Below are 13,039 nucleotides of genomic sequence, written 5' to 3'. Positions count from 1 at the left end.
ACAAAGCCAAAGCATTTTCCAGAGTTCAACCTTGGGGACAAGGTTGATCTTCAAGGGGGGAGTAATGTTAGGACATGGAGGGTTTACGAAAGGAGAAAGATAGTAGAGAAATAAAGATGAGTACTTAACTGTTGAGCAGTTAAGGGGGCGGGAAAAGGTCTATAAAAAGGACCTCTTTTGTAGTTACAAGTAGACAGTTTTTACCTTGATGTTGTAGAGCGGTTCAGACCTGGTGAAGGAGGTTAAGCTCCTGATTTTTTCCCTGTGTATTCTTGATTCTTTGATGTGAATACAATTTGTTTCTTTTACAATTTCTGGTTGTGCGTTTACTGAAGTGTGCGAGTAAGGGAGAAAGTTACGATTCTTACCAAGATTCCTAACATCTACGCTAGACCTTCCCAGAGCTTTAACCAAAGTCATCTTTTGGTACGTGCTTGGTAGTCGTGATTGGTAAGAACTCCAATTCCTCTTTTCATGCTTTTAAAACTTTATGTAAGGACTCTTGGGTTCCAAACTCTGGTGCGACAAACCATAAGACCCCTAGAATCTATGCAATCATTCCAATATATTTTATTTCCTTTTTATAGGAGAATGTATTTAGTAAAATATTTCTTTTCTAACTTTCACTATTCAAGTATATGTTACATGCGATGTAATCCAATTGGATATGTGATACAAGTGTTACACATGTTATATCTAGTAAGGAATAAATGGTTAGTACAAAAACAAATCATCAACGTTTATGCTTGAATTTAAACATAATTTCTTTTGAATAAACCAACTTAATATGTGAAAAATGCAAATCCAAACACACTAAGGTCTTTAGAGATAAGTAGCTTCTCACCTCCCACCTTGCCCAACGCTCCATAAGCTGGGTTCTTTTCAAAAGTAGTCCAGGCCTCTGAAAAATAAATTAATTTATCCTAATCTCATGCAAAGAAATTTATGAAGACGAAAATTCAGAAACAAAAATAATACCTGGGTAGCTAAATATATATTGTTTAAATACAGAGGTCGTGCATGAACAATTGCTTGATATGCATTCCTTCGCCCATCTCTACTCTGCAAAGGAAATTTTGGTTGGGAGAATTAGTTCTGGGAATGTAAGGTTGCATCAATTACCAATCATTCGCTCATCAGTATGATGTTCAAAAATATATTAAGATTAATTGTGGTTAAAAGTCTCAAAATATTATATTTCTGAAATATGAAAGGAAAAAAGGTAGCATATTCTAGAATTAGTACCCCAAAGTCAAAGAAGAAGTTGGAACGGTCCACCATAAATATCTCTAGTGCACTTCTCCTAAGAAGATATCTGTAAAAGGCATCAATTAGTGACATGCATACAACATTAAGTTTCACTCCATATGGACAACAACTTTGCAATATAAACTGTCAAAAAGAAAACATCAAGTAGCTAAGCAAAACTGAAGAAGGTGCAATTAGATAGGGAGATATTTCCTCAATGGATTGCTATTGTTTTCAGGCACCTACTTCATTAGATTATTTATTATTGCACTATACCTTCCCTCAATTTGAATAACAAATTTAGAAATATCCCTAAAAGAGGAAAGCAAAACATGCACTAGAAATGATAGACCTTTCTAATATCCCAAAGCAATGACTCCTTACAAGGAAGCATGAAAGCTACTCTATCCCACCATAACAAATTCACCCTTTCCACCTCACACTCTCATCCTACTAAAGTTATGGGATTGTACTCTCTCTCTCTCTATGCCTAATTCTACCAGCTCAGCCTACCCTTTTGCTATCTCCAAAGTAATGGGATTGTACTCTCTCTAACTAATTCTCCCAATTCAGCCTTTCCTCTTGTTATCTCCCTTGTTTTCCCTTTTCTTTTCAAGAGAATCCACTCTATTGGCTTTGTGGCTACCTCTTGGACTATCATTTCTTCAGGTCCACCACTTCTTTCTTGTCTCTCATCACTTTTGGTGTGTGTGGATGAAGTGTTTTTAAGTGTTTCTACTGTATGTAGGATATTAAATACATTACTAGAAATTGGTAGAATGTCAAATTTATTACTAGAAGCTAATATAAGTTTTTAGAAGATTATAGAGATCTCCTTGTAATTATTACTTTAGGGTTAGAGTTCTCTATATATAGAGACTAATGTAATGTTTCAAATGAATCAATTGAATAAAAATCTTCTTTCTTTTATATTAATTCTTTCTAGTTGGTATCAAAGCTCTCGATCTCAGGAGCCCTCCTTCCGTATTTCTTCTTTATCGTCTTAGTTAAGGTTCCTTTTAGGGTTTTCTAAAGTCCACCCATTTCCTTTAAATATTGGGATTTCCTAAAGTGCTCACAACTTGTGGTTTTGTCCTTTCTTACACTCCGTTGTCCATCGGAGTTGCTACCAGACCTTAATTAGACCTTCACCAGACCTTTGCTAGAGCCATCGTTGGACCTTCGTTGGATTTGTTGTCGGAACCTCGTTGGTGTTGTTGTCAGAGTCATCATCGGGCTTTCTTGTTAGAGCTTCCGCCATTGCCATCATCAAAATTGTCGTTGTCGCCGCCGCACCATATCTAGAGCTTTTCTTTGTCTTATTGCTCTCTTTTAATTGAGGGGATTCTATTATTTATTTAGCATGACAACCCCACTAAGCAATGTTGAGCTTCTAACTTCAAAGATACATGCACTACATGCTGAAATTGAATGTTTGAAATCTCGGATGGAGTCTACCAGTAAGTCACCTTCTGGTACTTGCTCTCTAGCTATGACTGGTAAAAACTTCACTTTATCTTTTAATGTTTCTAAGACTTTATGTAAGGACTCTTGGGTTCTCGATTAAATGTATATTCGTTGGCTATGCATCTAATAAGAAAGGATATCGTTTCTATCATCCTCCAATTTGAAAGTTTTTTATCTCCATGAGTGTCACTCTTGATGAAATTAAATTTCTCATACTACTCATGATCTCCATGGGGTATTGACATAGTCAAGGTGATCATACCTTGTTCATCAAGCATTCCCCAAAAGGTAAACTTACACTACTCTTAGTCTATGGTGATGATATGATTGTTGCAAGAGATGATGAATATGAAAAACAAGTCGTGAAAGAAAAACTTGTTGCTTAATTTGAAGTGAAGGATCTAGGAAAGTTAAAGTACTTCCTTGGGATAGAGAAACTGGATCGTGATCTTATCACTACTTCTACGTCCCATCTACGCTTCAACTTGTAGAGTTGTTTACAAAAGGTCTTCCCACCTAGTGATTTCATGATCTCATATGCAAGCTGGCTGGAAATGATAGATATCCATTCACAGCTTATGGGGGAGAGTTGTAAGTAGAATATTAAATGCATTACTAGAAGTTGGTAGAATATTAAATGTATTACTAGAAGCTAATAGAAGTTGTTAGAAGACTATAGGGATATCCTTGTAATTATTACTTCAGGGTTAGAGTTCGCTATATATAGAGGATAATGTACTATTTCAAATGAATCAATTGAATAAAAATACACTTTCTAGTGTTTCCTTTGCCCCCAATTTTATTTAGTGCATAGTTATGTTTTTGGCTTTGCCATGTTCCACCATTTAAGATAAAAACAACAATGACATTTAACATACTATGAGTTTTTCTCATATCCTAAAATATTTAAGATATATATATATATATATGTGTTTATGTATATTAAAATAAAAATGATTGCAAGTGCATATAATAGAACAATAAAATAAAAATATTCAACAAAATAAATTCACCTTCTACTATAAATTTGATGAAGAGTAGATATTAACCAGCTGTGATTCTTTTCTTGGTCTCGTGTCTCATAACCAAATTTCAAACCATCCATCATAGTGCTCGTCTCATTATTGTCAACTATAAAATTGATTCTCCTACTGGTAACCTACAACAAGACAATGGCATTTCAAACTAATGCAGTTGAACTATATTTAAGGCAAGAGAATAATTTGTATATTCTTCATCCATTTTTCTGACAATGAAAATAGCAGCCCAAATCTTAACTAACTCATCTATAATTTTTCATGTATTTGATGGTAGAAAGTAACCAAAAGCTACAAAACCAAGAATAATGATAATAATAAGAGTAACTGAGAGATAAGTATCATCGGCCAGAGTACATTCATCGTGATCTTATCATGTGTCCCACACTCCCCATGCACTGCTCAAAACCATCAATTCTACAATATCCTTACACTATTGTGATACTTCTTTTCTACAACCCTTTTGCTGTTAAGTGTGTCCTCAGCCCATGGACCAAATCTTTAAGATAGCTCTCATCCCTTCGAAAGAAGTAGAAAAGGAAAAAATGTGGCGTGAGTCTTGTGGCATGAGTCTTGTATTACACTTTGGTACATTTGGTTTGGTGCAATTCTCATGTATCAAAGTATATCACAACACTTGGGTACAGATAATGGTAGGATTAGGTATTTGACTTCTACTTAGTGTATATAGCATGATTTTTTAATCGGTTTCCTTAGCAGAATTGTTGAAGGATTGTGGAACCCTACTCCATCTATGCTTTCTTTGATATTTTGTTTTTTATGAATATTTTAAGGAGACTATTTCCTAGGACTAGAATCAGCAATGCAACTTCATAACTACTCCCATGATCATTAATTTATTTTAGCATGTAATACATGAACCACATACTTCTAAATTATCGGAATGTGAAAATATGTGTAGGCAATAAGCAATAATTGTGGAATCAGAATATAGATTTGTCCAGTTAATGTGCAATACATATACCCATATTTCAACACTCCCTCTAAAGCTAAGGATAAATGTCCTCCATTACCAGGTTGGTTATGAGATTATGGAAGTCTGAGGTATCAAGTCCTTTTATTGAAACATCATACACCAATTTCTTTGGCGGAATGTATGCATGCAAATTAAATCTTCTTCTAATTTTTTCTTAATGAAGTGTCTATCAATTTCTAAATGTTTTGTTCTCGCATGCTGAATGGGATTATGTGCAATGTCTATTGCTGATTTATTATCTTAGTAGAGCTTCATGGGTCCCTCCAAATACTTCAAGTCATCTATGATAATTTTTAGCTGCAATAACTAACATTGCCCTTGTGCCAAGGAACTAAATTTTGATTCTTAGATGATCTTGCTACCACATTTTGTTTTTTGCTTCTCCATGTCACTGAGTTCTCACCTAGGAAAGTACACCATCCAATTGTTCATCTTTTATCAGCAAGAGAACCTGCATAATCGGGACATGTAGGCTTCAAGATTTAGTGTTCCATTTCTTTTGAACAATATTCCGTGTCAGAATGCCTTGTTTTATGATGCATATTCTTTGTACAATTTTAAATACATAATTAAGAGATTTAAAAACATTTCTTAATTAGGACGATTAATATATTTATTGTACAGGATCATTGATCCTTAATTGTAGGGATAGAATCATAAATCAGGATTTTTAATTATTATATCTAAGTACTCTATTTAAGATAATGTGGCCTAATCTGATTGCATATCTTAGTTTGTAAACCAGCAAAGAAATACCCCAACTGTTCTTCAAAAATATGCAGAATTTGCGACATGAACAATTCAAAATTTTGGATGTAATCCTCTACTTTATCATTCTGCCTTATTGCTGCCAACCATTCAAACACTGTGTTGCAGTCCCTGCCTCCAAATCTCCTATTCTCATAATTTAGGGTAAAACGTATATATCATTATGTTGAGATTACATATTCATATATACAATACTAGAAAGATATTTTAGGAAGTATAATAATAACTCCTAAAGAAAGAATCCCTATATTTCAGGGATATCCTAATCATACCTAATAAATATAATCTCCTAAATAAGGAAGAAATATAATTAATAAAAGCAAAGACTTTTAATAGAAATAATATAGATAAAAAGATTCTAGCACTCCCTCAAGCTGGTGAATAGGTATTTTCCATTCCCAGTTTACAAACAATACTTTCGAACTTGTTACTGTTCAGCCCCTTTTCAAAATTATCTTTTCGTATCTGCTATATCATCAGGATCGTTATAAAATTACTTTAAAATTAGATCATGAAACTTACTTGGAAGGTTCCCTGTACAACCCGAAGTGGCTGGACCATTGTTGAGGGTAACTCAATAACAATTCTTTCATCAAGCTCACTTGGAACATAACCAGGTGCAAAGGCTGAAGAACTCTGAACAATACCCTCGTCACTTTCAGGTTGAATTCCATTGGAATCTGAAGAGTTTTGTAGAGTTTTCTCAGCTCCTTTCGAAAATTTCGGCTGATTCTCTATTTCATCTCCTATATCATCAACTGTAAGATCCAAATTTTCAGTTTCTATATGTTCTTCCTCTTCATTTATACCTTCTACTGTAATTGCTTCCGCAGATAAAACTCGAGTGCTCGGATCATTATTCTCCCTTGAATAATCCTCATAATTGGCGGCAGAACCTAAATGATCAGACCCTCGATAGTTTCTTCTCATACATCTTCTCATCCTAGAAGAACTTTCCATAAAATCTAGCTTCCAGAAAACCTAGAAAAAAATATAAAATAATCACAATCGTGACTGAACCATTAAAAAATCGTACACAAAAATATGAGCATCAGCTGAAAAGAGCTATCGAGCTCTTTTTTAAAGTCCAAAGCCCCCACACTAGTTCTTTTCGAATTCTAGGATTTTATTTTTTAAGCAGGTAGACCTAAGAACACAAGCAATATAGATCTTTCTAAAGGATTTTCATATACTCTGTAAAAGAGAATATATGGTCAGAAAAATATGAGTGGCAACCAAGTTGGTGGCAACAACGTGGAACATTGTATCATAACATACTCGATATGGGTTGTACAAATAATCTGCAAAAGGCCCAAAAAGGCTTCTCATCTCGATTAATTGTCGAATAAGTTTGCGCCATGCATGAATTCCAATGCTGATACGATGCCGAGATATTATACATGCACGGACATGCCTGTCCATCTGGCAACAAAGAAATCTTTAACACATATATCTCAATGTAATCTGAAAACCATAGTAACAATTAGCAGACAGACCTCAGATCGTTGCATATTCCTTGCTAGGGCAAAACTGGCAACAAGAACAGCTATAAATTTATACGACAGAGCATTGAAATCTTTCTCGTATATCGACTTTGTATCAACTGGCTGCAGACATTCCATCCAAGCAACTCCCATTGCTTCAGTAATATTCCACCTCTGAACCCGCTCCATATCACCAGCAGTCCTTCGCTGTGTAGATGTAGCCATTGCAACGGCACTCAGACCTCTTCCAGAACCAATTCTTGAAAAACGTTGGACATCACGAGCAGCGGCCAAAGCAGCATCTTTTGCTGCTGCTTTGTTCTTTGGTATGGGTGGTGTTTTGTTAGGAATCGTTGAAGGTTTTTGAAAGCTTGAAAATGTTTGAAGCCTAGCTTGTTTCCTTTCCAGTAATGAGGTTTCACGCCTAAGCTGGGGATTTGTTGAAGGAGCGTGATTTTCGCTATCCGAAGTACCAGCTGCAATCATAGATAATGCCAATGCAGCAGGTGGAGATGCAAAAGCGGCAGCCCAGACTGGAGATATCAAATCAAGAGAAGCCTGAAAGAAATTCAGATGCATAATTAAGTTAATGCACCAAAATTGGTATAGATGAATATAATACTAGAGCCATGAGAGAGTTCTTGATTAATACATCACTTGAAATTTGTACAGGAGGTTTTACCGGAGTGACAACAAAGAAATACAATGAAACATACACCAACCATTATGGATGTTTTGCATATGTATGGAAAGATCTGTGGTTAGACAATGAATAATAGCAAATCTAAGCTCTACGTTGTGAATAACTAATATATATATATATATATATATATATATATAACAAATTTAAAAGAAAATTAAAAACAACATTTTAAAGATATGGTTAGCGAGCCCCTCTTCCGCATCAATGATGTGTGTTGCTCCATTGGCCTAAGTTAAGTTTTTGATGATGTCCAAGCTTAGCATGGTAAAGACTTTAAAAAGCTATTGATAGTTGGTTTTAGGATGTGTTGTCTCTTGAATTATTATAGACCAAGCTAGAAATTCTAAAAACCCATTTTAATCTTAATATAATCGATTAAGATTAGGTATGACATGAATTGAATCATTTTTAAATATATAACTGTGATAATTATCTTTTTAATTGATTAGTTTAATAATGTAATCTCAATTTTACATTATTAACCTAATCAATTAAAAAGATAGTATATTCCAGATCCAGAACGTGATTTTCAATTTATGGATAGTGCATTCCAGAACAGTGAAAGTACTCTGGATTTACTACTCCAGAAAACCCCAGAACAAGTGGGACGAACAACATTCCATATCCTTAAAAATGCGGAATGAATTGGTTGAAGTTGGCAATTCTTGAATGGACATTTTAGAAAAGTGTTCCTGAATGACCAATCCGGAAAGCTGCCCTTCTTTCAAATCTGATTTGTTCTTATTCTTCTTATCTTCGTATTTATTTTGTAATCCAGGTGGTTGGAATCTTTTTAGCCATTTCTGTGTAAACAAACTCTTACAAAATTTTGATGATTGAAGAAAAAAAAAATTCTTCTCCTAAAATTATACGATACTAGAGCTTCAACTTTGATATATATTCTTAAACTGTACATCATTCTCTTGTAGCTCAAAAAAGTATTTCTGTTGCTACTGGTCTTCTTAGTACCAAATAAAATTCCAAAGCTCATGTACCAATGATTCTAAAGCTACTAACAACAATAAGTATAGGTTAATTTATATGATTAGATTAGTACTTGTACTCTACATACTAAAAAATAATTTCAGAAACGTAGTTTACATGTAAAATTGTTTATGCATAATGAGTGCAAACATATCTGTGACTGTTTAAGTTTGATCACATATAAACTACGTGAATTGAATTACCTCAACTGACTCAGCATAAGCAGCTAGTTCATGATCCTCCACCGTAAGAGGGTTCAAACCATCAGCAGCCGCAAGTTCATGAATTCCAGCCAAAAGAGGGCGCCATCTCCTTAGGACAGCAATAAATGGTGGTATGATAGCCTCAACATACTTTTTGCGAAGAATCTTTCGGTCTATGCTAACAGCATGGTATACCTACCCAAATATTGTATATTATGGTGATTACAACGATTGTAGGCAAAAGAAAGACAATGATAAATATTTTGGATAACATAGTAACCAAGAATATAAATGTTAAACGGAGTCAATTCTAACCTCTGAATAAATCACACAACATGCTACCAAGACTCTTTGTTTCTTAGCATCAGAAATCGGCATGTTGAGAATAGGTGAGAGAACACTGTCATATAAGAATAAGTAATTAAATAAATAAGACGACAGCATTAACGGGTTGAAATTGTAGAATTTAGGTAAGCAAGGAGCAGAGAATAGTATAGACTCAAAATAGAAGGATAATACATTAATATGGCACACCGTGTGATGATATAACGGACAATTCACTAACGTTTATTTTTACACTACAAATAAATCTAAATACTATACTCCAAAGTCAATCAAGCCAGGAAACAATTAACTTACCAAAGATCAGACAAAATCCATTAGAATAAGATAACTAAATACTCCTATTGCTCCTCATGAGTTCCAAACATCGTTGTTTATTGAAAATTTTCTTAATTGCAAAATTTTCTTATTAGTTTAATCATTTTCGAAATCCCTCCTTATGCAGAATAGTTTGAAATAAGTCCTTCTATTATTCGTTATCATAATTAGGTCCCTATTCATGTAAAATTGATTCAATTGCACCATTGACGTTAATTTCAGTAACGACGTTAAGATTGTAGTCACGTGGCATGCTGACTTTGCAAATCTTAACCATGTGGCAGAGTTAGATCGCATTACCTGCAATTTAGTTATTTTAAGTTTTACAAAACTAAAATTTAATTAAAATAAAACATGTTATGCTAAATTAGGGATTATTTGCACAAAATCAAGTAACGAAAGTAGGGTTTGAGTGGATTATTATTTCTTTTGGTTCCAAATTGTGCTTCACTCAATCAAATTAGTTGTTCATAAAAAAATTAGGGTTTTGTTGGTGGAAGCAAATTGACGGCATGATTAAAGGAAACATGATTTGCTCTGATTGAGTCTCGTACATGCTTATGCCGCCACAGAGCATCGCTGCGATTCGCCCGACCTTCATCAAATTGCAAGAATCGTGCAAGCAACCACACCTCCGACCACAAATCGTCATCTTTACGTCTTCACCTACGAACCCAAAAAAATCCCCAACCAGAAACATCAAACGCAAACCGCCATTGCCGTGAACCCTAATTGCGTCTCACAAACCAGATTTGTATCCTCCATCATCTTCAAGCACCCAAATCGCTGTTCAAAACCTGGAATCAGAAAACACAACTCAGTTCCCGAGTTCTCTTCTCCGCGAGTCGAACTTGCAGGAATGAACCTGCAATTTCTTCGAGCCATGAACCTCCAATTTCGCGCAACAGGGAAAGCCATCATCAGACCACGAACACCATTACGCTGCCATGTGCCGCCGCAGATGAAAGGGGTGAAACCCTATTTGCGTTAGCAATCTAAAGAGAGAAAAGGCATAGGATCAAGTTTTCCCCAATTCGAAAACCCAAATTTTTGGGTGAGAAAGGGATTTTACAACCCAGGCACCCATGTCACAAAAGAACAATTTCGATCTACAGTGAAACCCTAATGTTGTAGATCGACAACTTCTTTGATTGAATGATCCCCAATTTTAAACGAAAACCAAAAACCACTAAAACCCTAATTTCACTACTTTTGCACAATGAACATAATGTGTGACAAGTTTTTCTAAATAATCTCCAATTTAGCATAAGACCTCTTTTTTAATAAAGTTTTACTTTTATAAAACTTAAAATAATGCCACTAGGTAAAACATATTTTACCACGTAATGCGACTTCAATGTGTCACGTGATTAACATTTGCAAATTCAGCATGCCATGTGACTCAAATGTTAATGTCGTTCACTCAAATTAACGACAACGGTGTAATTGAGTCAATTTTATACAAATAGGGACCTAATTAAGATAAAAAATAATAGAAAGACCTATTTAAGACGCTTGTGCATGAATAGGGACCTCGAAAATTATTAAACCTTTCTTAATTGCAGTGACACCTAGCTTGAGTTAGTGATGGCCTCTTTGAGGTGCCTTAATTGTAGTCTCGAGGGTGTGCTTTAGGGTTTTCTTAGACAAACTTCTACATAACAAAACAACGTCTAGAAGAAAAAGAAAAAATTACTAGAGTTTTTTACCTAAGTTGAAGTTACCTTGTGCACAAATTAAAAAAATTAAAGTTTGAAGAAGTTATGGGAGAGAGCTTTAATAAATTAGCTTATGCATATGCGAACTTTAATTTATGAAGAAATTCTTTTCATTTCTTTTCTTCATATTTTTCCTCTTTAGAAGTTATTATGGAGAAGTTTGTCCAAACAAACCCATCGTCTCCAATTAACTAGCTATATGACTTGAATAAGGCTTATAAATTTTGGTCAATCATCAACATCCAAGTTAGTTTTGTAAGATTCAGTTTGGTCCTAAGCCTAAATTCCAAAATGGTGTTATTGTCTATTCTTGAACTGTTGCGTCATCTACATTTCCACGCTCCAAATTAGTAGCTTAAGGTGAGAAGGAGAGTGTTGAAAAGCCACCTGACTTGTAAAAACCGGTCATTTGCATTTGCTGTGACCTTTTCAAATCTTGCCTTAATTGTAATTGTTAGGATATTTATCTTATTTATCATCATTATATTGTGTCAAGGGTTACCCTATTTATCATGATTATATTGTGTCCTTTGATCATAAATCTTTTGTTATACAGGATCATGGTTTAGGGAGACAGATTGGAGAAGGATATGAAGCTGGCGAATTATACTATTTTGGATCTCGTCCAAGGGTGTCCTGTGTTGCTGCTCCTAATCCTAAAGTGCTACATGATCGATTTGGCCATCCTCATTTGTCCAAATTAAAAAAGATGTGTCCTGAACTTAGTGGTCTCCAAACCTTAGAATGTGAGTCATGTCAATTAGAAAAACATGTTAGATCTTCCTTTCCTAAAAGGTCTCAATCAATATGTAATTATAGTTTTTCCATCATCCATTCTGATATATGGGGACCTAGTCGTATCTCCTCCTTTGGTGTTAGATATTTTGTTACCTTTATTGATGAATATTCAGGATGTACTTGGGTTTATCTTATGAAAAATCGTTCTGAATTGTTAGTTATCTTTACATCCTTTTTGAATGAAATCAAGAATCAATTTGGTCAAGTAATTAAAATATTAAGAAGTGATAATGCAAAAGAGTATTTTTCATCCTCCTTTTCTGCCATCTTGAGTTCCCATGGTATCTTACATCAGTCTACTTGTCCTCATACACCACAACAAAATGCTATATCAAAACGAAAAAATAGACACTTGGTTGAAACTGCCCTTACCCTTTTGCTTGGTGCCCATATTCCTGTCCATAACTGGGGCATGCCATCTTAACTGCATGTTATCTTATTAATAGGATGCCCTCCTCCTCTCTTGATAATAAAGTCCCTTTCTCCATTTTGCTTCCTAATGATCCTTTCTTTCATACATCTCCCCGAGTTTTTGGTTGTGTATGTTTTGTTCATAACATGTCTCTAGGTCTAGACAAATTCTTCGCTCAAGCTCTCAAATGTGTCTTCTTACCTATTCTTGACTTCAAAAAGGATATCAATGTTACTCTCCTGAAACTAAGAAGTATTACATGTCTGCCAAATGTCACATTCTTTGAATAGACTCCTTACTTCTCTCCATCTGTTCAGGATGTTTCTATCCTCCAGCAGGTCCTTCCTATTACAATGGCTGAGTCATATAGCTCCACTGTCCCTGTCATTCCAAGTCTTGATCACAATCCTCCTGCACCCATTTCTCCACATACTGAGATCATCCCACACAGGGCCCTAATGGATAGTCCACCTCCCCAAGACCATGGTGAATCTCCTACTTCAGATTCTTCTCCCTCGTCACCTCCTCCCACGCCTCCTGGTGAAAATGATTCAGCATGA

General features: G+C 35.0%; 1 protein-coding gene across 1 annotated transcript in view; it reads right to left on the bottom strand.

The window, feature by feature from the left end:
- LOC108337961 (BEACH domain-containing protein C2) overlaps window positions 1–13,039 on the bottom strand; it is a 73,803-nt gene that overhangs the window by 22,587 nt on the left and 38,177 nt on the right. Inside the window, exons 11-19 of the mRNA XM_017574552.2 lie at window positions 9,207–9,291; window positions 8,892–9,086; window positions 7,014–7,559; window positions 6,796–6,939; window positions 6,040–6,498; window positions 3,729–3,874; window positions 1,246–1,315; window positions 979–1,062; window positions 845–901 (exon numbers count right to left, since the gene is read on the bottom strand). Of these exons, the coding sequence (XP_017430041.2) occupies window positions 845–901; window positions 979–1,062; window positions 1,246–1,315; window positions 3,729–3,874; window positions 6,040–6,498; window positions 6,796–6,939; window positions 7,014–7,559; window positions 8,892–9,086; window positions 9,207–9,291 (1,786 nt within the window). The remainder of the gene's footprint in view (window positions 1–844; window positions 902–978; window positions 1,063–1,245; window positions 1,316–3,728; window positions 3,875–6,039; window positions 6,499–6,795; window positions 6,940–7,013; window positions 7,560–8,891; window positions 9,087–9,206; window positions 9,292–13,039) is intronic.

This window comes from Vigna angularis, chromosome 9 (assembly GCF_016808095.1).
Source record: "Vigna angularis cultivar LongXiaoDou No.4 chromosome 9, ASM1680809v1, whole genome shotgun sequence".
In the NCBI taxonomy this organism is placed as follows: domain Eukaryota; kingdom Viridiplantae; phylum Streptophyta; class Magnoliopsida; order Fabales; family Fabaceae; genus Vigna; species Vigna angularis.
Note: the sequence above shows the minus strand (reverse complement) of the source record. Positions and strands in the feature narration are given on the sequence as shown.